Source organism: Eucalyptus grandis, chromosome 5, assembly GCF_016545825.1.
Source record: "Eucalyptus grandis isolate ANBG69807.140 chromosome 5, ASM1654582v1, whole genome shotgun sequence".
Lineage (NCBI taxonomy): Eukaryota > Viridiplantae > Streptophyta > Magnoliopsida > Myrtales > Myrtaceae > Eucalyptus > Eucalyptus grandis.
In genome coordinates, this window is record NC_052616.1 from 28,030,834 (window position 1) to 28,054,498 (window position 23,665).

The 23,665-nt window shown below is 41.5% G+C and overlaps 3 protein-coding genes and 3 non-coding genes across 6 annotated transcripts; 3 read left to right on the forward strand and 3 right to left on the reverse strand.

Annotated features, from left to right (window-relative positions):
• Nucleotides 1–786: 786 nt before the first annotated feature.
• LOC120294197 lies at nt 787–881 on the forward strand. Its single transcript, XR_005551688.1, has one exon. It is a non-coding gene; the product is annotated as a small nucleolar RNA R32/R81/Z41 (small nucleolar RNA).
• Nucleotides 882–1,347: 466 nt separating this feature from the next.
• LOC120293802 (proton pump-interactor 1-like) lies at nt 1,348–3,289 on the reverse strand. Its single transcript, XM_039313558.1, has 7 exons — nt 2,996–3,289; nt 2,649–2,825; nt 2,404–2,529; nt 2,107–2,286; nt 1,847–2,020; nt 1,664–1,762; nt 1,348–1,563 (listed from the first exon to the last, which is right to left on the reverse strand). The coding sequence occupies exons 1-7, from the start codon at nt 3,287–3,289 to the stop codon at nt 1,348–1,350; spliced, it is 1,266 nt and encodes a 421-aa protein (XP_039169492.1).
• Nucleotides 3,290–7,139: 3,850 nt separating this feature from the next.
• On the forward strand, nt 7,140–7,234 carry LOC120294199. Its single transcript, XR_005551690.1, has one exon. It is a non-coding gene; the product is annotated as a small nucleolar RNA R32/R81/Z41 (small nucleolar RNA).
• A 504-nt stretch (nt 7,235–7,738) lies between these two features.
• Nucleotides 7,739–9,671, reverse strand: LOC108959162 (proton pump-interactor 1). The gene is made up of 7 exons (XM_018872514.2): nt 9,396–9,671; nt 9,029–9,205; nt 8,784–8,909; nt 8,487–8,666; nt 8,227–8,400; nt 8,043–8,141; nt 7,739–7,948 (listed from the first exon to the last, which is right to left on the reverse strand). The coding sequence occupies exons 1-7, from the start codon at nt 9,669–9,671 to the stop codon at nt 7,739–7,741; spliced, it is 1,242 nt and encodes a 413-aa protein (XP_018728059.2).
• Nucleotides 9,672–13,348: 3,677 nt separating this feature from the next.
• Nucleotides 13,349–13,443, forward strand: LOC120294202. The gene has a single exon (XR_005551693.1). It is a non-coding gene; the product is annotated as a small nucleolar RNA R32/R81/Z41 (small nucleolar RNA).
• A 7,097-nt stretch (nt 13,444–20,540) lies between these two features.
• Nucleotides 20,541–23,444, reverse strand: TUB4 (tubulin beta chain). Its single transcript, NM_001302733.1, is given in 3 exon segments — nt 20,541–21,426; nt 21,677–21,946; nt 22,910–23,444. Coding segments are annotated over 3 exon segments (1,350 nt in total). The 5' UTR covers nt 23,304–23,444; the 3' UTR covers nt 20,541–20,740.
• Between the last annotated feature and the right edge of the window lie 221 nt (nt 23,445–23,665).

Below are 23,665 nucleotides of genomic sequence, written 5' to 3' on the forward strand. Positions count from 1 at the left end.
TCATAAATATACCACTTTGAAGTTTTAAATAATAAAAAAATTGTTTTTGATAAATTTGTTACATATATACTAATTTAAAGTTTGGAACAATATTAACCCATTATATAAATTATATCGTCCATTGAATCTAAACGTACTTGGCCACGCGTGGTTATGCACCTCATTTTTTATGAGTCAGTTTGCAGCCCGCATCACTGTGAGACGATGCAGCCACTGCAATAACACTTCTGGAGAGAGAGAGAGAGAGAGAGAGAGATTGGGCGGGCTTTTCTGCTTTTGGGCCTTTGGGCCTTTGGGCTCTGTAGACCCTGACAGAACATCGAGAGAGAGAGAGAGGGCGGGCTTTTCTTATTTTGGGCCTTTGGGCCTTTGGGCTCTCTAGACCATGACAGAACATCAACCCTATACCATCCTATAAAAACGATGCTCCACCGCCAGTTTCCATAGCCGCAAGCGAGCTCCACAATCTCTCTCTCTCTCTCTCTCCCTCCCTAGCTGTATCATGTCGAAGCTCCAATTTTTCTTGTGAACGTCGCGTCTTGTCGAATTCGTCTTCCGTCTTCTTCTCTTTATGAACTTCTGCATCTTCTGCTCTGCATCGAATTCTTGAGTCGCCGATTCGAGAGGTGACTCTACCCTCGAGCCTGCCTGCGAGACTGGTACTTTCTTGGTCCCCGTTTTGCTTCCTGAACCCAAGAAAAACAAGAACTTGCTCTCGAGATTTTTCGTGGGTTTTGACGATTTCCCCCGTTGCGCTCGCGAGTTTCGCGGCTTTTCCGTTGGATTCGATGAACATGATGAGAGTAATATTGCGAGTGATGATAAAATCTTATCAGGTGATGAGAAAAATATTACTTCGCTACGTTCTTTCCGATTCATGGTCCATCTGTGTTTCTTGTCGTATTCGATTCTTGCTCTAATTTTGTTCCAATTTTTCTTGATTTTTTCCAATAACTCTGAATTAAAAAGTTCTCATTTGAATAGGATGAGAACGGAGATTGTACCAATTATATTGGTTTCATTTTTAAAAAGTGGTTTAATCTGATTAATGTGACATGTAAGGCCCTAATCCCCTCAATGTTTGCTAGAACTGCAATGTGAACTTATGAAGTTTTCAAAATGGATTTGTGGAACAAAGATGCTCGAGGATATGCTTTCATCAACCTCTTTATCATATTCATGTCAGTAAATTTATTCAGTAAATTTATGTCTGTCTCAAGTATATGGACCCTGGATATTATTCTGTAGCCGCATTCGGAAATTTCGTAATAATTTTTGCCAAAACATAGTTTCCGATAGAGGACGGGGATGACCATTTTGGAACTGAGTTTTATCACGACTCTGATTCTACTTCAATGCTGGTTTTCTGCACGAAGATCCTCCTCCTTTCGCCGCGCTTGTATAGCTTTCCTGAGCCTCCTGGGTATCTATCGGGCTCTCGTTGCGAATCCTTCTCCTTCCGTCCCTGCTCAGCCCTCGCTCGTTCAGCGAAGCTAGAATCCTCCTCTCGTAGTCCCGCCTCAATTGTCCGTCTCCGTTCCATCGATGCATGAACTTTTCTACCTAATTAATGCCCAAAAGAAGACCAAAGAACGTTGGCATGGCAATATGGAACACCAATACATGATGTAGATGATGCAGAGAGAGAGAGAGATGAAAGGACCTCTTGAGTAGATAGAACGTGAAGTGCTTCAATGTCTTTTTTCTCAGCAAGTTCTCTTGCTGCTTCCATGAGTTGAACATGTTGGTTGTAGCAGACATTCTGAAAATCAATCATAAGTGGAAATCATAAGTAACTAGAAAAAGGGCAGCTTGCGAAATCGAGAGGATTTACGTGTTGTCATACTGCTTCTTGTTGCTCTCTCCTCCATTCGAGGATGAATTTGTCGGCGTCGCCCTTTATTCGTTCTATGGACATCAGTTCCTTCTCCAAAGAACTCAAGTCATTTTCGACCAATTTCAACTCTTTTTTGACGAAGAAGATTTTGGCATTGAACGACGAGTGCCTTCCTCTAGCGAGCTAAGATGCATAAACAAAATCATTAGCTCGCAAGAAGAAAAAAGGATTAATTAGGCCATAAGTTTGAACACTCTGATTGTCTATACTTGAACTTTCTTTTTGATGGTTTGCTTTGAGCCCATAGATTCCCACATCTTCCCCTTGCAAGCAGCACTTGTTATGGCCTCCTCCCTTGCCAATTCAAGTTCTTTCATCTCTTCCCTGACCTCCCTTTCCTCATCTGAACTGAGACTTCCCCAATGCTTCGTATAACGCAACCACCGAACCTGCATTTTCGCAAACGTAAATATGGGGAAACCCAAAGAAGTTGGGTCAAATCCAAGTCCTGTTTTTAAATGCGAGTACTTAGTTCATAATACACTAGGTCGTGCATCGAATCGTACCTTTTGGTCCAATTGTTGCATGGACACGCCTGGATCTGCCTCCCTTTCGGCTTCCTTCGTCTTTCTTAAGATCCGCCTTTCATCAGCCAGGTTGTTGCCACCATGAAGCATTCCAAAATGCAAGCTCTACACCATTTTATTAGCCAACATACAGTACCATATTAGCTGCAATCAGAGCCTTGCTTATATAATCACTTTTCTAGTACTGCAGGAGAAACTTTTAACCATATCTTGCTCTTGCTAACCAGATTATCGATCTCGCCCACTGAAGAGCCCGGTTTGATGGCTTTACAGATGCTCAGTTTGTTCGCGAAGCATAGCTTGTCCATAGATAATTTCAGCAACTTCAAATCCTCGCTTCCCACTATTTGGGCCTGGTATCTCAAATTGGGCAACGAGAAGTATAATCGGCCTCTCTCAATCTGAGAACCAAACATGTATATCAGAGCATACTGAAACATTAGGATTGACACACAATATACATTTTCTGTTATCAGTATGCCGAGTCACCAAAGGTAACCAGCTTATCTTCTTTGCTGATGAGAAGTTCTCAACTGGAATTATCTAGGATGCAAAAAATGTTCGGACATGCCTTCTTCATTATCCTCTTTCGCTCGATCACAGAACGATGCTGAACAATCTTGTCAGTCGCGACCAAGTATGGGTTCTCGAATGGATGTTGTTTCACAAAGTAGAACCGATGGACCTTTCCGCCAGTATTCTCTCTTTCGCCGATCGCACTTTCAGCTCGCTCATCAACTGCTTTGCCTTGTCTCTCCTTTTCAACAAGATTATCACGTGTGTGGGAGTAACCAACAGCACCGACGCGGTCGTGGTCACCCTCGAAGTCACATTCTTGGGACTCCATGTTCTTTTGCTTCTGCATCTTCCAAATGAGAACAACGCTGGAGTGAATTGGAGTGGGGACCAAGCATTGTGGGGACCAAGCATTCACCTCTATTCCTTTTTAAAGGAGAGACCTTGTTCATTGTTCCAAGCCATTCTACTTGGCTTCCAAGCATAACTCTTGTGGCCCAAGAAAGGCGGCACAAGTCAACTCATCCTAAGTCAACGCCACGCGTGATGATTGAGGGGGGAGAGACAGATTGAGCAATAGGTCAATGTTCAACGGAGCGCTCTTACATGCATTGCTTTTGCTTCCTCTTCTTGAAGACATGGCAATGTCAGAAGCAACTGAGCAGTGGCGCAGTCAAATGGGTGGGTTAGATCGGATTTGGGTCGAGTTGAAAATGATTCGACTCGTATTGATCAATTTAACTCGTTTTGACCCATTTTTATGCAATATAAATTTGATAACCCATACCCGATCCGACCCATATTATTGAAACACATTTCTATTTAACTCAATTTAGTTACTTAAATAAAAACTTCACGCCAAATTTAAAAGGTAAATAAAATAAAATAAAATGTGAAAAACCTTTAAATGGAGATACTTTTGAATAACTCTTGATAAGAAAAAGTTTGGTGAGCTAATAATTGACATGAAAATAATATTTGCTTATAACAAATCTTCTTGAATGCGAGAATGCATAACTTCTTAATTGTAATTCTTTTTATTTAAGTTGATTTCTTGATTTTAGTTCATCAAGTTAAAAATTACATTATGATATTTAGAATTTCTAATTAACAATCTAAACAGCATTGAGCTTCCTCTAAAAGTACTTCTCCGATATGTATATGGATATCTATCTACCAAATATCATTAAAAAAAATTATTATTTTAAATTTATTTGAAATTATTATTATTATTATTATTATTATTATTATTATTATTATTATTATTATTATTATTATTATTATTTTCTTCTTTGCTTCAGTTGGTTAACATCTTTTCTTCAGAGTGGATTCGAGACAAATGAGTGGCTACATGTATTTTTCTTGTGGCGTTTGAATAAAATATTTAGAAAAATGAAAAAAAAATAAGTAAAACCTATCCGGAGGCGAGAGTAAGAGATAAAAGGGGGACGTGGGGGCCTGTCCAAGCACCGATTGAACGCGGCCCTTGGCCTGTAGCCTCACAGAAATCTTCCTGGTTATGAATTTTCGAAATGAAGGTTTGGTTTGGTTAATGAGATTTTCTGCTTCTTTCCCCTTTCACTTTTTAGCCACTTGTGTGTCTTGAAAAAACACTGCGAGGCCGGCTGATAGTCTTGGGTTCAGAGTTCTAACTCGGAACCCTCCAGACATGATTCTTTGACAATTTGACATGTTAGATGTGTTCTAGTTACATGTGTAAGAGAAGTTCGAGTGGTTTGAGAACAATTATAATGTGCGAATCCTGTGTTAGGAAGTGTGATCCTGTCTATGGGAAGGATCCCCCTTGCTAAAATGGCTTTCTTGAGTCATTCTTTTACCCTCATCCAATTTAAATTACTGTTTTGCAGTGTGGCAATGTTCAGTCAGTACTTCGATTGGAGAATTTTTTGTTTTCTTTCTGTTGTGCTTAGGCTGTAGATGGCAACGTTTTCCAGGCAGCCCTCAGTAAATAAATACTCATTGGCACATTTGGGATATGATGATGCCAATGTGAAACTATTGGTCACTTTCATCTAAGTATCCAAGGTCGATTTGATCTCGCGAAGAACCATATTACTAACCCTGCTACTTCTCTATAAAGTGAAGGCGTTCTGCTGCATGAATCATGGGCCCTTTCCTTGTTAGATTTTCTTCAGTTGGTTAACATCTGTTGCTTCCCGCTCGCTCGTCAACTGCTTCGCCTCGTCTCTCCTTTCCGACAAGATAATCATGTGAGAGCGAGTAATTAACAGCACCGACGCTGTCGTGGTCGCCCTCGAAGTCGCGTTCTTGGGACTCCATGTTCTTTTGTGAGAGTGACGCTTAGAGGGAACTGCAGTCGGGACCAAGTACTCCCCTCTTTCAAAGGAGAGAAATTGTTTATTGTTACAAGCCATTCTACTTAGCCCCCAAGCAAAACTCTTGCAGCCCAAGAAAGTCAACACATCCTAAGTCAACGCCATGCGTGATGATTGACGGCGGAGACAGTTTGAGCAGGTCATTGTCCAACCGAGCGTTCATACGCGCCTTGCTTTTATTCCCACTTTCCTGAGGAGTTGGCAATGGCAAAGTTGGGAGGTTCAATTCCGCAATCTATCATCTATATTCGGAAATTAATATTTTGACAATTAAAAACCTCAATTTGTACACTTACTCTCTGTTAGTTTTTATTAGATTTTATCACAACATTACTGAGTTCAATGATACGTAACAATCAAAAGGTATACAAATCTAGAGTTTTTCTCCTCAAATGTCATAGATGTACTAGTTTGTGATTTCTTTTTTTGTATTAATCTAATTTAACAGAAATAAATAGTGTAAATTTACCACAAATATATCATTTTTGGGTTTTGGATTGTTAAAAAATCAATCAAGTAAATTTATCATGGATATACTAGTTTGGAGTTTTTAATAGTAAAAGAATTATTTTTAGTAAATTTGTCAAATATATACTAATTTAGAATTTTGAATGATATTAACCCATTATGGCCCCGTTTGGTTCGACTTTTGGAAAATGTTTTTGTAAAAATGCAAATAGTATTTGGTAAATTGTAATTCTAAAGTGTATTGAGAAACAACTTTAGCCAAAATACTAATTGATAAAATTGCATTTGTAAATGACTTTTATTAAATTAAAAAAACATTTATATATATATTTTAAGTCTAGCCACCCACCGACCAAATGCGGTTGCCCTGACCGCTAGGATCTAACGATCGACTGGTCAAACGGCCAAATCTGGCCCTCGGATGTCGTTGCCTGAGGTTGCCCACCTCAGGTGGGGGTCACCTAAGGTCACCCGACCCAAGCGACCATTGCGTGACCCTAGGTGACAGCCACCTAGGTCGCTCAATTCAGGCCATTAGTTGCCTGAGGTCCGGCAACGGTCGTCGAGGTCGGGCAACCCTCAGGTGGTGGTTGTTGGTGCGCACAACCCCTTGGCTAGCGGTCGTCGACTTCCGATCGACTTTTCCGTGCAATGGTTTTGGTGAAGATGTATAGTAACTGACTTGCATTCCAAAAATACAAGTTCACAAAGTACCTCGAGATTTGCTTTGGACTAAAGGTTTTTAGAGTCATTTGAAGATACAATTATATATTCCCAAAGTTGAGCAAAGATACGAACCAAACAAGTTTGTATTTGGCCAAGGAACTTTAGAATCCCAAAGACCATTCCAAATACCGAACCAAACGGAACCGATATAAATTCTGTCGTCCCTTGAATCTAAACGCATTAGGCCTCGTGTGGTTATGCACGGGCTTTTCTGCTTTTGGGCCTTTGGGCCTTTGGGCTCTCTCGACCCTGACAGAACATCAACCCTATACCATCCTACAAAGACGATGCTACACCGCCAGTTTCCATAGCCACAGGGGAGCTCCACTGTCTCTCTCTCTCTCTCTCTCTGTCGCGCTGAGTCATGTCGAAGCTCCAATTTTTCTTGTGAACGTCGCGTCTTGTCGAATTCGTCTTCCGTCTTCTTCTCTTTTTGAACTTCTGCATCTTCTGCTCTGCATCGAATTCTTGAGTCGCCGATTCGAGTGGGACTCTACCCTCGAGCCTGCCCTGCGAGACTGGTACTTTCTCGGTCCCCGTTTTGCTTCCTGAACCCAAGAAAAACAAGAACTTGCTCTCGAGATTTTTCGTGGGTTTTGACGATTTCCCCCATTGCGCTCGCGAGTTTAGAGGCTTTTCCGTTGGATTCCATGAACATGATGAGAGTAATATCGCGAGTGATGATAAAATCTTATCAGGTGATGAGAAAAATATTACTTCGCTACGTTCTTTCTGATTCATGGTCCAGTGTCCACTTGTGTTTCTTGTCGTATTCGATTCTTGCTCTAATTTCGTTCCAATTTTTCTTGATTTTTTTCCAGTAACTCTGAATTAAAAATTTCTCATTTGAATTGGATCAGAATGGAAATTGTACCAATTGTATTGGTTTCACTTTTAAAAAGTCGGTTTAATCTGATTAATTTGACATGTAAGGCCCTAATTCCCTCAATGTTTGCTAGAACTTGCAATGTGAATATATGAAGTTTTCAAAATGGATTTGTGGAACAAAGATGCGCGAGGATATGCTTTCATCAACCTCTTTTTCATATTCATGTCAGTTTCGACTCTGTTGTGTCTTGTTATTTCGGGTTTTTCAAAGTAAATTTACGTCTGTCGCAAGTATACGGACCCTGTATATTATTCTGTCGCCGCATCCGGAAATTTCATAGTAATTGTTGCGAAAACATAGTTTCCGATAGAGGACGGTGATGACCATTCTGAAATTGAGTTTTATCACGACTGTGATTCTACTTCAATGCAGGTTTTCTGCTCGAAGATCCTCCTTTCGCCGCGCTTGTATAGCTTTCCTGAGCCTCCTGGGTATCTATCGGGCTCTCGTTGCGATTCCTTCTTCCGTCCCTGCGCAGCCCTCGCTGGTTCAGTGAAGCTAGAATCCTCCTCTCGTAGTCCCGCCTCAAATGTCCGTCGCCGTTCCATCGAAGCATGAACTTCTCTACCTAATTAATACCCAAAAGAAGACCAAAGAACGTTGGTATGGCAATATGGAACACCAATACATGATGTAGATGATGCAGAGAGAGATGAAAGGACCTCTTGAGCAGACAAAACGTGAAGTGCTTCGATGTCTTTTTTCTCGGCAAGTTCTCTTGCTGCTTCCATGAGTTGAACATGTTGGTTGTAGCAGACATTCTGAAAATCAATCATAAGTGGAAAATCATAAGTAACTAGAAAAAGGGCGGCTTGCGAAATCGAGAGGATTTACGTGTTGTCATACTGCTTCTTGTTTCTCTCTCCTCCATTCGAGGATGAATTTGTCGGCGTCACCCTTTATTCGTTCTGTGGACATCAGTTCCTTCTCCAAAGAACTCAAGTCATTTTCGACCAATTTCAACTCTTTTTTTATGAAGGCGAATTCGGCATTGAACGACGATTGCCTTCCTCTAGCGAGCTAAGATGCATAAACAAAATCATTAGCTAGCAAGAAGAAAAAATGATTAATTAGGCCATAAGTTTGAACACTCTGATTGTCTATACTTGAACTCGCTTTTTGATGGTTTTCTTTGAGCCCATAGATTCCCACATCTTCCCCTTGCAAGCAGCACTAGTTATGGCCTCCTCCCTTGCCAATTCAAGTTCTTTGATCTCTTCCCTGACCTCCCTTTCCTCATCTGAACTGAGACTTTGCCAATGCTTCGCATAACGCAACCACCGAACCTGCATTTTCGCAAGCGTAAACATGGGGAAACCCAAAGAAGTTGGGTCGAATCCTAGTCCTGTTTTTAAATGCGAGTACTTAGTTCATAATACACTAGGTTGTGCATTGAATCGTACCTTTTGATCCAATTCTTGCATGGACATGCTTGGATCTGCCTCCCTTTGGGCTTCCTTCGTCTTTCTTAAGATCCGCCTTTCATCAGCCAGGTTGTTGCCTCCATGAAGCATTCCAAAATGCAAGCTCTACACCATTTTATTAGCCAACATACAGTACCATATTAGCTGCAATCAGAGCCTTGCTTATATAATCATTTTTCTAGTACTGCAGGAAAAACTTTTAACCATATCTTGCTCTTACTAACCAGATTATCGATCTCGCCCACTGAAGAGCCCGGTTTGATGGCTTTACAGATGCTCACTTTGTTGGCGAAGCATAGCTTGTCCATAGATAATTTCAGCAACTTCAAGTCCTCGCTTCCCAATATTAGGGCCTGGTATCTCAAATTGTGCAACGAGTAGTATAATCGGTCTCGGTCAATCTGAGAACCAAACATGTATATCAGAGCATACCGAAATATTAGGATTGACACAGAATATACATTTTCCGTTATCGGTACACCGAGTCACCAAAGGCAACGGCGAGTCACCAAAGGTAACCGGCTTTTCTTCTTTGCTGATGAGAAGTTCTCAACTGGAATTATCTAAGATGCAAAAAATGTTCAGACATACCAGCTTTGTTTTCCTCTTTCGCTCGATTACAGACCGATGCTGAACAATCTTGTCAGTCGCGGCCAAGTTCGGGTTCTCGAATGGATGTTGTTTCACAAAGTAGAACTGATGGACCTTTCCGCCAGCATTCTCTCTTTCGCCGATCGCACTTTCAGCTCGCTCATCAATTGCTTTGCCTTGTCTCTCCTTTTCAACAAGATTATCATGTGTGTGGGAGTAACCAACAGCACCGACGCCGTCGTGGTCACCCTCGAAGTCACATTCTTGGGACTTCATGTTCTTTGTTTCAGAATTTCCAAAATGAGAATGACGCTTAGAGGGAACTGCAGTCGAGACCAAGTATTCCCCTCTTTTAAAGGAGAAATTGTTTATTGTTACAAGCCATTCTACTTAGCCCCCAAGCAAAACTCTTGCAGCCCAAGAAAGTCAACTCACCCTAAGTCAACACCATGTGTGATGATAGACGGGGGCGACAGATTGAGCAGCTCATTGTCCAACCGAACGTTCATACACGCATTGCTTTTAATCCCACTTTCCTGAGGAGTTGGCAATGGCAAATTTGGGAGGTTTGATTCCGCAATCTATCATCTATATCAAGAAATTAATATTTTGACAACAAAAAATCTCAAATTGGTACACTTGTTCATTAGATTTTATCACCAAATTACTGAATTCAATTATATGTGACAATTGACGGGTATACCAATTTAGGGTTTTTCTCTCCAATTGTCATAGATGTACTAGTTAGTGATTTTTATTTTTTTGTAATAATCTAATTTAACGGAAATAAATAGTGTAAATTTACCACAAATATATCATTTTTGGGTTTTGGATTGTAAAAAAATCAATCTAAAGTAAATTTATCACAGATATACTAGTTTGGAGTTTTTAATAGTAAAAGAATTTTTTTTAGTAAATTTGTCACATATATACTAATTATACCTGGAAAAATGGGTCATAAACCCATATTATGATCCATTTTTAGTTAGATGGGTCAAGTGAAAGTTAAATGTGAGTCATAAATGAGTTAAGTAAAAATTAAATGTGGGTTATAAATGGTTTGAGAAAGTAAAACACAAAAAAAAAGAGGTCTAAATAGAATTAGGTCTAAATGGGCTATTAAGAAAACTACTTTAAACCCATGGTTTTTTTTAACATTATAAAAATTATAATTATTTTTCATATTTAATTCTTTTTCTTTTTTCTTTTATTTTCTTCTTTCCTTAGCCGGCGGCCGGCAAGGCGACAACCGGCCGCCAGCCGGCGATAGGCCAAGTGAGGCTCGAGCCTCACCGAGATCGAGCGAGGCTCAAGCTCATCGGCGTCGAGTGAGGCCTCGGCCTCGCTAGTTCGACGAGATCGAGCCTCGCTCGACATTGGCAAGCTCAAGTCTCACCGGATCCGATGAGGCTTGGCCTCGCCGGCAGCGGCAAGGCTCGAGCCTCACCGGATCTAGCGAGACTTAAGCTCGCCGATGTCGGGCGAGGCTCGATCTCGCCAATCCAATGAGGCCGAGGCCCCGCCCGACGCCGACGAGATCGAGTCTCGCCGGATCTAGTGAGGCTTGGCCCCGCCGATGATCAGTGAGGCTCAAGCCTCGATGGATCTTGCGAGACTTGAGCTTGCCGGCATCGAGCGAGGCTCGATCTTGCCGATCCGAGGAGGTTAAGGCCCCACCGACGCCGGCGAGCTCGAGCCTCGCCAACGAATGGCGAGGCTTGAGCTCGCCGGCGTTGGGCGAGGTCTCGGCCTTGCTGGATCGGGCGAGATCGAGCCCCGCCCAACACAAGGGAGCTCGATCTCGCTTGTGGCCGATCACGAGCCGTCGTCGTGGCCAGTGACCAGTCAAGAAGAAGAAAAAGAAAAAGAAAAAGAAAAAAATAATTATTAAAAATGAAAATTATATTTTAAAATATAAAAATAATTAAAAGTTATATTTAAAAATTAAAATTTCGATTTAAAAAAATTATAATAATTTTGCATTAAATTTTTATTGCATAAAGATTATTAAAAATTTTGTATTGCATAAAAATGTTTTAACAATACTTTTTTTTTATAAAAAAAAAAATCATAAAAATGAGTTTTTTTAGGTTTAGTTAAAAAAGTTTCATGTTACAATTTTTAGTTATTCAATGGTTTATTTACTTCAAATAAAAGAAGCATGTGCATAATTTAATTTTTTTATAAATATTCCAATTTATAGGTTTTTTTAACTTTTTTATTTTATTTTATTTACCATTTTTATTTTAATTTGAAGTTTTAATCCAATTAGCATATGGTAGAAGTGGGTTTTCCTAGAATATTAATATGTTTTAGCAATACGGGTCGGGTCGAGTATGGATCGGGTACAGGTCGAGTTGGGTATGGGTTATTTGATTTACACTACAAGAATATGAGTCAAAACGAGTAAAATGGGTCCAATATGGATCGACCAATTTTCAACTCGATCAATACCCGACCCGACCCACTCATTTGCCACCTCTAATACTAATTTAAAATTTTAAATGATATTAACCGATAATATAAATTCTATCGTCCCTTGAATATAAACGCATTAGGCCTCGCATGGTTATGCACCTCATGGGCTTTTCTGCTTTTGGGCCTTTGGGCCTTTGGGCTCTCTCGACCCTAACAGAACATCAACCCAATACCATCCTATAAAACCGATGCTCCACTTCCAGTTTCCATAGCCACAGGGGAGCTCCACATTCTCTCTCTCTATCTCGCTGAGGGTTAAAGGTATTTTCCACAATGCAAAGTGTGTTTGGTAAATTGTAGTTTAAAAGCCCATTTGAATTACCTTTGAGCAAAATGGTGTTTAGGGAATTACATTTACAAAGGACGTTGGTAATAAAAAAAATTATCAAAAGAAAAAAAAATAGACCAACAAGGCAAGTGGCCACCTGGACATCATTGAAGACCATCGACGAGGGTCACCGGACGTCGAGCAACCACTGAAGACCACTAGCGAGGGTCGCCGGACGTCGAGCGACCACTGAAGACCACCGGCGAGGGTCGCTAGACATCGGGTGACCATTGAAGACCATCGATGAGGGTCGCCGAACGTCGAGCAACCCCGCCATGACCCAGATCTAGGTCGTGGCGAGGTCATGCGACCTTGCTACCCCCAAATCTGGGTCGCGGCGAGGTCACGCGACCTCTGGCAGCCGTCGCGACCAAGATCTGGGGTGGCGAGGTTGCGGGAGGATCTCGCCGCCCTCAGATCTAGATCGCGGCAAGGTCGGCGACCCAAACCTCGACGTGACCCACGGCGATCGCCGCAACCCAGACAAGGGGCGGTTGCACCACTCCCCGGCGACGGTCGCCTGGGCCACTGTGACCATGCCGAGCCATTGGCGGCCGCTCACAGCTTCGAGCAACACGTTGTCGGCCTTCAACGGAGAAGAAGATGAACAGTACAATGACGAGGCAAAATCGGAAAAATCGAGAGTAAGTGAGAATAGTTTTGGAAGAAAAAAAAAAAAGTGAACAGTGCCACTTGTATGCCGAGAAAGCTAAAAGCCCAATGCACCCTCACACCTGCCTTGAGCTTTCAACCTTGAGAATGCCAGCTTTGGCCTAATGGGAATTTTAAAGTTGTTCCCAAACACCCCAGCTTTAGCCTAAGTATCTTTAGAAGCCCAAAGCCCTTTGCAAAGTTGATTCCAAACGCACCCTGAGTCATGTCGAAGCTCCAATTTTTCTTGTGAATGTCGCGTCTTGTCGAATTCGTCTTCCGTCTTCTTCTCTTTTTGAACTTCTGCATCAAATTCTTGAGTCGCCGATTCGAGTGGGACTCTACCCTCGAGCCTGCCCTGCGAGACTGGTACTTTCCTGGTCCCCGTTTTGCTTCATGAACCCAAGAAAACCAAGAACTTGCTCTCGAGATTTTTCGTGGGTTTTGACAATTTCCCCCATTGCGCTCGCGAGTTTCGCAGCTTTTCCGTTGGATTCCATGAACATGATGAGAGTAATATCGCTAGTGATGATAAAATCTTATCAGGTGATGAGAGAAATATTACTTCGCTACGTTCTTTCTTATTCATGGTCCATCTGTGTTTTTTGTCGTATTCGATTTTTGCGCTAATTTCATGGGTTCAAAATGGGTTTCCTAATAACCTATTCAAGCCTATTTCTTTTCTTATTTTACTTTCTAAGACCCATTTGTAACCCATATTTAACTTTCACTCGATTCATATATGACTCATTTAACTAGAAATGAGTTATAATGTAGATTTATGACCCATTTTTCCAGCTCTATTGAGCAGTGACGTGCGCGTGAGCCGATCTAATTTCAACAAGCGGTGAGATTAAAATGTTTCAAGACTTGGCTTGCAAGTCAAAGTTCGGAGTTTTGATTATGCGGTCCATCATCTATATCAAGAAACCTTGATTAGTCTATGGATGACATACATGGGCTTAGGTATATCGCTAGAAAGACAGCTGGTTCTGGGCTTCCCGCTCGTATTATGATGACATTGTAGTGAGAGGCTTGCCCAGTGAGCAATTAGTGCTTCGTTGGCCCCTTAAACCAAACTTTCCAAAAGTGAGTGAGACGGGTCCTAATACACTCCAAGCCTTTTTCTTTTCAAGCAAAACAGGATTCGCGTGTAAGAGGAGCAGATTTCGACAACATTTGTTGGTGATGCAACATGTAACTCTAATTCACACCGGCTTTCATTCATTTCCATTTCACCATACTTGCGTTTGTTATTCATGTCATTACATGCAACTTGTCTAAGTTTCGAGTAAATTTTGTCATGTCGCGTTATGTCCAGGTTTTTCTAAGTAAATTCATGTCTGTCTTAAGAATACTGACCCCTTGCGCAGTTTCTGTATATAATTCTGTGGCCACATTCAGAAAATTCTTAATAATTGTTGACAAAACATAGTTTCTCATAGAGGACAGTGATGGACATTTTGGAACTGATTTTTATCACGACTCTGATTCTACATCAACATGGGTTTTCTGCTCGAAGATCCTCCTTTCGCCGTTGCTTGAATGGCTTTCCTGAGCCTTCTGGGTATCTTCACCATCGTCGGACCCTCAATTACTATTGGGTTCTCATCGTGATTCCTTCTCCTTCCGTCCCTATTCAGCCCCCGCGCATTCAGCGAAGCTAGAATCCTCCTCTCATAATCCTGCCTCATGCGTTGGTCGCCATTCCATTGATGCATAAACTTTTCTACCTAATTAATACCGAGAAAAGGACTAACAAACGTTGATATGGCAATTGTAACAGCAATACGTGATGGAAAGAGAGAGAGAGAGAGAGATGAAAGAACCTCTTGAGTAGACAAATCTTGAAGTGCTTCGATGTCTTTCTTCTCAGCGAGTTGTCTTGCAGCTTTCATGAGCGAAACGTGTTTGTTGTAGCAGGCATTCTGAAAATGAATCGAGAGAGCCATAAGTAACTAGGAAAAACGCAGCTAGCGAAAGCAAGAGGATACATGTATCATCCTACCGCTTCTTGATGCTCTTTTTTCCATTCGAGGATGAATTTGTAGGCATCGCCCTTTAATCGTTCAATGTGCAACAGTTCCTTCTCCACTGATTTCAACTCGTTTTTGACCGATGCCAATTCTTTCTTGACAAAAGCCAATTCAGCATTGAAAGCCAAGTGCTGCTGTCTAGTTTTATCTAGTCCCTCTTCTATGAGCTAAAATACATAAGCAAATCATTAGCTAGCAAGAAGAGAAACAAAATTAGTTTGGCCAAGAGTTTGAACATGTAATTTGTCTGATTTTCTTTACTTGAACTTGCTTTCTTATGGTTAGCTTTGACCCCAAAGAATCCCACATCTTCCCCTTGCAAGCAGCACTTGTCATGGCCTCCTCTCTTGCCAATTTAAGCCTTTTGATCTCATCCCTAGTCTTCCTCTCCTCATTCGAATCACGTCTCTGCCATGGATTTGTATCATGCAACCTCCTGATCTGTAATTTCCCGAGCGCAAAGGTTGGGAAACCAAAAGAAGTCAGGTCAAAACAAAGTCCGTAACGCACCAGGTCGAGTGTCGAATCATACCTTTTGAATGAATTCTTGCATGGACATGCATGGATCTGCCTTCCTTTGGGCTTCGCTTATCTTTTTTAAGATCCGTCTTTCGTCAGCCAGGTTGTTGCCTCCATGAAGCATTCCAAAATGCAAGCTCTACACCATTTTATCAGCCAAAGTACAGTATCATATCGGCTGTAATCAAAGCCTTGCTCACACAATCATTTTAAATTACTGCAGGAAAAACCTTTAACAATATCTTGTTCTTACTAACCAGGTTATCTATCTCGTCCACTGAAGAGCTCGGTTTGATGGCCTTGCAGAGGCTCACTTTGTTTGCGAAGCATAGCTTGTCCGTAGATAATTTCAGCAACTTCAAATCCTCTCTTCCCCATTGCTGGGCCCGGTATCTCCCATAGCGCAACGAGAAGTATAATCCGTCTCGATCCATCTGAGAACCAAACATATGAATCAGAGCATAATCAAACGTTAGGATTGACACGAGATATACATTTGAGGTTTGGGGAGAGGATATGCGGGTAATCAACACCATCTATTGCTCCTGAACTAATCCAGGGAATACTCGTCTTTACAGTATAGGACTATCATTAGCAGTTATATCGATCTCACTAAGTTACTCAGTAATTATATTTTAGTTGCAAGCATTGGTTCGTGATTGCACATCATACTTGTCTTCCTTAGATACGAATTTCTTTCTACACCTCCGCAAATGAGAAATATACTTGTTGACGAGAAGTTCTCACCAGCTTTTCTTTCCTCTTTTGCTCGATGATGAACCGATGCTGAACAATCTTTTCAGTCGCGACCAAGCTTGGGTTCTCGAATGGATGATGTTTCACGAAGTAAAATTGATGGACCTTTCCGCCGGCATTATCGCCTTTGTCGATCGCGCTTCCCACTCGCTCGTCAACTGCTTCGCCTCGTCTCTCCTTTCCGACAAGATGATCATGTGAGAGTGAGTAATTCACAGCACCGACGCTGTCGCGGTCGCCCTCGAAGTCGCGTTCTTGGGACTCCATGTTCTTTTGTTTCAGCATTTTCAAAATGAGAATGACGCTTAGAGGGAACTGCAGTCGAGACCAAGTATTCCCCTCTTTTAAAGGAGAGAAATTGTTTGTTGTTACAAGCCATTCTACTTAGCCCCCAAGCAAAACTCTTGCAGCTCAAGAAAGTCAACTCATCCTAAGTCAACGCCATGGGTGATGATTGACGGCGGAGACAGATTGAGCAGGTCATTGTCCAACCGAGCGTTCATACGCGCATTGCTTTTATTCCCACTTTCCTGAAGAGTTGGCAATGGCAAAGTTGGGAGGTTTGATTCCGCAATCTATCATCTATATCAGGAAACCTTGGTTAGTCCATAATGCATATGGGCTTATGCATATCGCTGGTTCTAGCTTCCTACCCGTATTATGACAAGACTATTGGGAAAATATGGCTTCGAATTGGATAAAACAATAAAATTGGATCTTTAGAGTAATCAAGTCGAATTTTGAGGTATGATGCTATCATATCGCTTTGTATCGGCCAAGTTCACGAGTTGGAGATAAGCGGACTCGAACCGCTGACATCCGCCACAGGGTAAACCACCGCCTCTCCGGCTATCACTTTCTTTAAAGATTTATGTACCCTACAATATTACTACTAGTCACCGGCAAATATCCTCCAGGATACAACAAAATCTCAAATGAGAATACTAGATAGCAATTCTATGAGAAACAATTATAAACAATGACTGAATATTCTTTCAAAAGAAAACAAAAAAAAAAAATAGAAGAAGAAAGTTGTAATTGAATAGACATGTTTAGTAATTTATAAGAAAAACAAAAGGTCATATTCGAACAGACACAACCTTTAGGATTAAGAAACTATGTCTAAATAGGTACGCACTTTGAGAAAACTATTGGAAGAAATAATAAAATTCGAAATTCAATAATAAATAATTAATAACCGTAATCTGAACAATCACACTGTTTCAAAATGACACAATAGTTAATTTTTATAAAATAAATCCGAATTTTCAATAAATAAAAATAGCGATCGTCGGTTAGTGCCAAATCCCGTCCACGTGCGTACTTACATCTTTTCAATATAGGACAGGGCATCTCTTCATTTGTTTTATAAACAAATTACCAACAAAGACTGCAATGATGGGTTTGCCTAATAGGGAGTTGGTGTTTCGTTGGTACCTTAAATAAACATTTCAAAGGTAGGTGAGGCAAGTCCTAATACTATCCAAACTTTTTCTTTTCAAGCAAAAAGGATTCACTGTTAGATGGGTTGATTTTGAGGAAATTTGTTGGTAATGCGTCTTGTAACTCTATTAAATTTGTTGGTAATGCGTCTTGTAACTCTATTCATTTGATTCTTCCACTAATCTGATCCTCAAACATCATCTAGAAGTAATGTTTATTTGTTCACTTGAAAACCGCTCTCTTCAAACCATTGATTCGGACACTAAGAAGTATCGCGCTTCGACGATCAAAGATCCTAGTCAAACGTCGCGGTCCTTGTACTTTAAATTGATAGATGATTGTTAACCATAAAGGAACAAGAACTTGATTGGATTGTAAAATTGATTATATGAAACCGCTAATAACCACACAAATCCATCCAAAAGAGCAAGAGCAAGTGTTTGATTGATGATATGCAATTGAAGAACTGGAATGACTAAAGATAAATTGCTTAGAAACAGACCTGACATTTATTGCAAGGAAGAAAAGTGCATGGCGAAATTAAATACTGCACTTTTGGATGTATGTGCGTGTCTTTTCCTCTTCAGATGCGTTCCTCAAGAGCTCGATTGCAATAGTTGCTTGGCTGCACTAGTCAATCAACACCTTCGAACTATTCTCACCTAAGGGTTTGAGTGCCATAACTTCTCCCTTCCTTTTTTATTCAAGTCAATTTGATTTCAATCAAACTCCGTGAGTCGATGTTAATAGCTTTCGCCCGATTGATATTGACTTGACTAATCTCTACTTGGTTATTAATCGATAAGGGAAAACTATTCCCGCTTGGTCGACTTGATTATACTCGTGTCTTCACAGTAAGCGCCAGTATTTGATTGTCGACGATGTTTACAATTAATACCAGATCACACGTGTTAGTCAACATAGCATTTACTTCATCCCATGTTGATGCGCAGCATGTTCTATTGCTCGGTCTCAAGTACTCACAGTCGGCCTTGATTTCGTTCAGTCGATGGCTCTATTTTAGGGAGCAACATATTCAACAAGTATAACTGGCATTTAGACTAGTTGAGTTGTTAAATGAATATTTATTATTTGGCATATTCAAATGCTATTCCTACTTAAAAAATACATCTAATGGGAAGATAAATTAGTTAAATGATTTTATTGAGTAAAAATGAAAAAAAAATTAATAAATGAATCCCAATCCATCTAGATTTGAGCAGAAACTCCTTCTGCACCAATTGCTCCTCACAACCGTACCGTTGAGAAGTAGCTGTTGCTCCATATGCCCAGCCTAACATCCATTCGACCTGATTTCACAAGACGAGAATCTTCTCTTTGTAAAGATAAACTCTGAATTCATGAAATACGAGTTAATCATTTAAGAGTTAATATCACGAAAATCTTAAATTAACATAGTTATGATAAATTTACCTCACATTAATTTTTTATCATAAACACCTCAAATTTGTATACATGTAATAAATTTACCTCAAACTAATTTTTTTATTATCAAAAAATCCAAACTAATACATTTGTGATAAATTACCCTCCCTTAACTTCCGTTAAGTTGGATTAATACCATGAAAAACCACAAAACTAATACACTTATGAAAAATGGAGGGTTTCCCGTCAACAATCATGTTTCAACTCAATAATTTGATGGAAAAATTAAAAAAAAAAAAAACTAATAGAGGGTGAATTCTTCACAAGTAAACCAATTTAGGACTTTGGGGATAAATTTATTACAGGTCTATTAATTTGAGACTTTTTTATTATAATAACTCATTATTGAATTAGGAAGAATTGTCGCAAGTCATCTTTCGCGACGTCATCTAATCGATTATCGAAGATCAGTATTCAGATCTGGTGGAACTTGCCAGTCCAAGTTTGCAAGTTGCAGAACATGTACCTGAGGACAGACACCGAGCCCACCACATGCGTCAATTATTTAATTGGCTTGTCCGGGAGGCACCTGCATACAAACAGCTCACTCCCAGCAAACATAACACATTACACATCAATTCTCAAGATCCGACATTTACTTTATGAGCATCGAATGGCTGACCCTCCTTTTGTCTATGCCTTCCCTCCATCCATGTTTATGATTGGATCAAATTTAGGGATATTTTTCTTTGGCGATGCCAATGTATGAGAACAGTTGTATTATTAAAAAGAGGGATGATTCTATAATCTTTTATGGTGGATTGAAATGCAGTAGATCTCAACTGCTCAGCTGATCTCGACTTGGACGGTTTGCATCTCAATCGAACAGTGCAAAATGCCTCCTGGAAACTCTCGACTCACCCTCCAAAAAAGGCGCAGTTTCGTCATCAAGGACCACATGAAGGGGAGGTGGATGCAGAGGATCTTTTCAGTGGCGTGACCCATCAACAGGCAGCGCGGTGTGCCATAGGTCTCACGTGATGTGACAGAGAGCACCCACATATCCTATCCTTCTGGCTGATGATGCAAATGAACAAATCCAATGACAGCTCACAGAACAATGTTCATGTGAGATCTGTCCATGTTCTCTGTACAGTGGCATCCGCCTTTACAGCCACCATTTTCATCAGCCGGAATAAATGTTAGCCGATGTTTTCCATTGCTTAAGAGGGTTTAGAAAGTCGGCTCTTGTGAAGAACTATTGTTACAAATGCCTCCATTGGGTTGATTGCAGATCAGATCTATGACAAGGTTTGACTCTATCACAAGACCAGCTCAGGTAAGACAATGTTACTAGATCTTGTACGACAAGCAAGAGTTGTGTAACTACATCTTGGCCTGTCTGAGCAGAAACATAGGAGCACAAAAAGTGCAGTCTAAACCCAAACAGTTGGAACTAATGGATAGGAAGCCCCATTATTCTCCACAAGCCAAATAACTCTATAATAATGCCCAGCATCAATCATATATAAAGCATAAAAGTGTCTCTAGCTTCCAACAATACCTTCATTTACTTAATAGGAACAACCATGATGATTCCACAACAGCAGAAGATCAAGTCACCGAATTGCAAAACAATAATGAACCACGAATTACAGATGGGAAAGCAATCTAAATGATAATTTCACAACATCACATAAACTCTGTTCAGAGCAGGCGACAAGTACCAGGACAGAAAAAACCACACCTCAAGCATGAACCTCCACCAAATCCTCCTCCTCATCCTCCTCGTACTCCTCCTCATCATCAGCAGTAGCATCCTGGTATTGCTGGTACTCGGCCACCAAATCGTTCATGTTGCTTTCAGCCTCGGTGAATTCCATCTCATCCATTCCCTCACCTGTGTACCAGTGCAAGAAAGCCTTGCGCCTAAACATAGCAGTAAACTGCTCGCTCACTCGCCTGAACATCTCCTGGATTGAGGTTGAATTGCCGATGAAGGTCGATGCCATCTTCAAACCCTTGGGCGGGATGTCACATACACTAGACTTCACATTGTTAGGAATCCACTCAACAAAGTATGACGAGTTCTTGTTCTGAACATTTATCATCTGCTCATCAACTTCCTTGGTGCTCATCTTTCCACGGAACATGGCAGAGGCAGTCAAGTAGCGGCCATGACGTGGGTCAGCCGCGCACATCATGTTCTTGGCATCCCACATCTGTTGGGTCAATTCCGGAACGGTCAACGCACGATATTGCTGAGATCCCCTGGATGTGAGTGGTGCAAATCCAACCATAAAAAAGTGGAGCCGTGGGAAAGGGATAAGGTTGACAGCAAGCTTCCGAAGGTCAGAGTTAAGTTGACCAGGGAACCGAAGACAACATGTCACACCACTCATGGTAGCAGAGATGAGATGATTGAGATCACCAACTGGAAGCAACAAAGCATAACAGGGTCAAATGCATGCCACTGGAATACAGTGAAAAATACTAGCAGACCAATCATTTTATTAAGTTTACTATTTATGGATTTCATAGTGACAAAGGAATAAGAACTTAAGAAGCATGCTTTGGTGAGAAATCACAAATATTACATTAACAAATAGTTTGTTAAATTAGCCAAAACAAATAGTTTGTCCGTATCTAGTGGTCTATAATAAGCCATTAAATGTTGAACTTACAGGTAGGGGTGGCAAGCTTGAGAGTACGGAAGCAGATGTCGTAGAGAGCTTCATTGTCGAGCACCATACATTCATCAGCATTCTCAACAAGCTGATGCACAGAAAGAGTTGCATTGTAAGGCTCAACCACCGTATCGGACACCTTGGGAGAAGGAAAGACTGAGAATGTAAGCATCATTCGATCTGGATACTCCTCCCTGATCTTGGAAATAAGGAGTGTTCCCATGCCAGAGCCAGTTCCTCCACCGAGAGAATGGCAAACTTGAAATCCTGATAGATGACAGGACATTTAACCATTCAATGAGATAATTTGATGATATAAGTATTACAAAAAGTTAAATTGACAGCGTATTTCATGAATTGTTGCTCACAAATAACAAGGTTGCCAAAAATATCACAATTTCACACCAATCACAATTTCACACCAAAATGAGCAATCATTAGTTCTATATAAGTTCTTAATCAAGGAGAGAATTCATCGCAGGAATGACAAACAGATCAAGGACACAGGGAGAGATCAGCTACCAGGAAGGGCTTTCACAGCAGTTTAAGAGATTTCATCAATGAAGTTCTCCTTAAAGAAAGAATAAGTCCAAGTTATAATCATACACATTGCTCCTCCACGAAAAACATGGCAATGTTAAGAATCAGATGTAAACAATCAAACAACACATGGAGCGCACAGAAATAGAGAAACGGCACTAATTTTCACCTGCACAATTCACGATTTTGCATTTCTGATTCAACATAAAATGGGAAAAATTTTCCCTCTTTTCATTTTTCCGTGGTATGTAACTTAAGGGTCAACCAGCCATCAATGAAATTACATAATTCAACATGAAACGGCGACAGCGACAACATAGGAACAACATCCGACCCTCGATTTTTCAGATACAAGACGTGTCTGTATGCTTTCATTTCTATAGCCCTGCAAACCATCCCGATGATCCAATCTCAATCGTGTAGAGGACGGTTCGCTCGCAGCGCATCACACGACGATCATTTTCATCTCCTACTGATGAGATCTACCCACATTTTCGCCGCAGGCGACTTCAATCAACAAACAAGGGCCAAAAATCCATCTTCTAAACTCAGAACAGGCAACATCAAACGCGAACCCAATTCACAAACAATGACCACCAGCTGGAAAAAAAGCGCAAACAGCTCCACAAGCAATCAAAGAAAACAAAGATCTGGGGAATTCGATTAGAAAGGGGGAAGGGGGATCGTCACCCTGCAGGCAATCGCAGTTCTCGGCCTCCTTCCTCACGACGTCGAGGACGGCGTCGATCAGCTCGGCGCCCTCGGTATAGTGTCCCTTGGCCCAGTTGTTGCCGGCGCCGGACTGGCCGAAGACGAAGTTGTCGGGCCTGAAGATCTGGCCGAAGGGCCCGGATCTGACGGAGTCCATGGTGCCGGGCTCGAGATCCATGAGGACGGCGCGCGGGACGTAGCGCCCCCCGCTGGCCTCGTTGTAGTAGACATTGATGCGCTCGAGCTGGAGCTCGGAGTCGCCGTTGTACTTCCCGGTGGGGTCGATGCCGTGCTCGTCGCAGATCACCTCCCAGAACTTGGCCCCGATCTGGTTGCCGCACTGGCCGCCCTGGATGTGCAGGATCTCCCTCATCTTCGCTAACCTCTGTGTCTCTCTCGCGCTCTCGCTCTCCGGCGGTGGCTGCGGCGGTGGCGGCGGTGGTCGGTGGTCGGTGGCGGTTTTCTGGCTGAAGTTTTCCCGGGAAAGTGCTGGAAAATGGAGGGGAAAATAATGTAGGGGGCGGAGAAGGCGAGAGGCTGTTGGGAATGGAGGGGCGAGAGTTAAGAGTGGAGAGGCGGGGGTGTGATTACTGGTTGGTGATGGAGCCTGGTGCGAAGTTACTAGAACGCCCTTGCTCTTGGCTGAATTTGCGCATTTGGTCCCGTGCTTGTTGTGGGGTTTTTTCAATTTAGTCCTCGGAGTGGTGATGGCCCATTTGATTCAGTATTTGGAAA

What these genes read in the sequence shown, in the direction of transcription:
- LOC108959162 (XM_018872514.2), bottom strand. Translation starts at nt 9,671, where the DNA reads ATGAAGTCCCAAGAATGTGACTTCGAGGGTGACCACGACGGCGTCGGT. An exon ending in GAAAGAGGAAAACAAAGCTG is followed by an intron (nt 9,206 to 9,395) that starts GTATGTCTGAAC and finishes TTTGGTTCTCAG; the next exon opens with ATTGACCGAGACCGATTATA. An exon ending in TGGGCGAGATCGATAATCTG is followed by an intron (nt 8,910 to 9,028) that starts GTTAGTAAGAGC and finishes AAAATGGTGTAG; the next exon opens with AGCTTGCATTTTGGAATGCT.
- LOC120293802 (XM_039313558.1), bottom strand. Translation starts at nt 3,289, where the DNA reads ATGCAGAAGCAAAAGAACATGGAGTCCCAAGAATGTGACTTCGAGGGT. An exon ending in TGGGCGAGATCGATAATCTG is followed by an intron (nt 2,530 to 2,648) that starts GTTAGCAAGAGC and finishes AAAATGGTGTAG; the next exon opens with AGCTTGCATTTTGGAATGCT. An exon ending in CCATCAAAAAGAAAGTTCAA is followed by an intron (nt 2,021 to 2,106) that starts GTATAGACAATC and finishes TATGCATCTTAG; the next exon opens with CTCGCTAGAGGAAGGCACTC.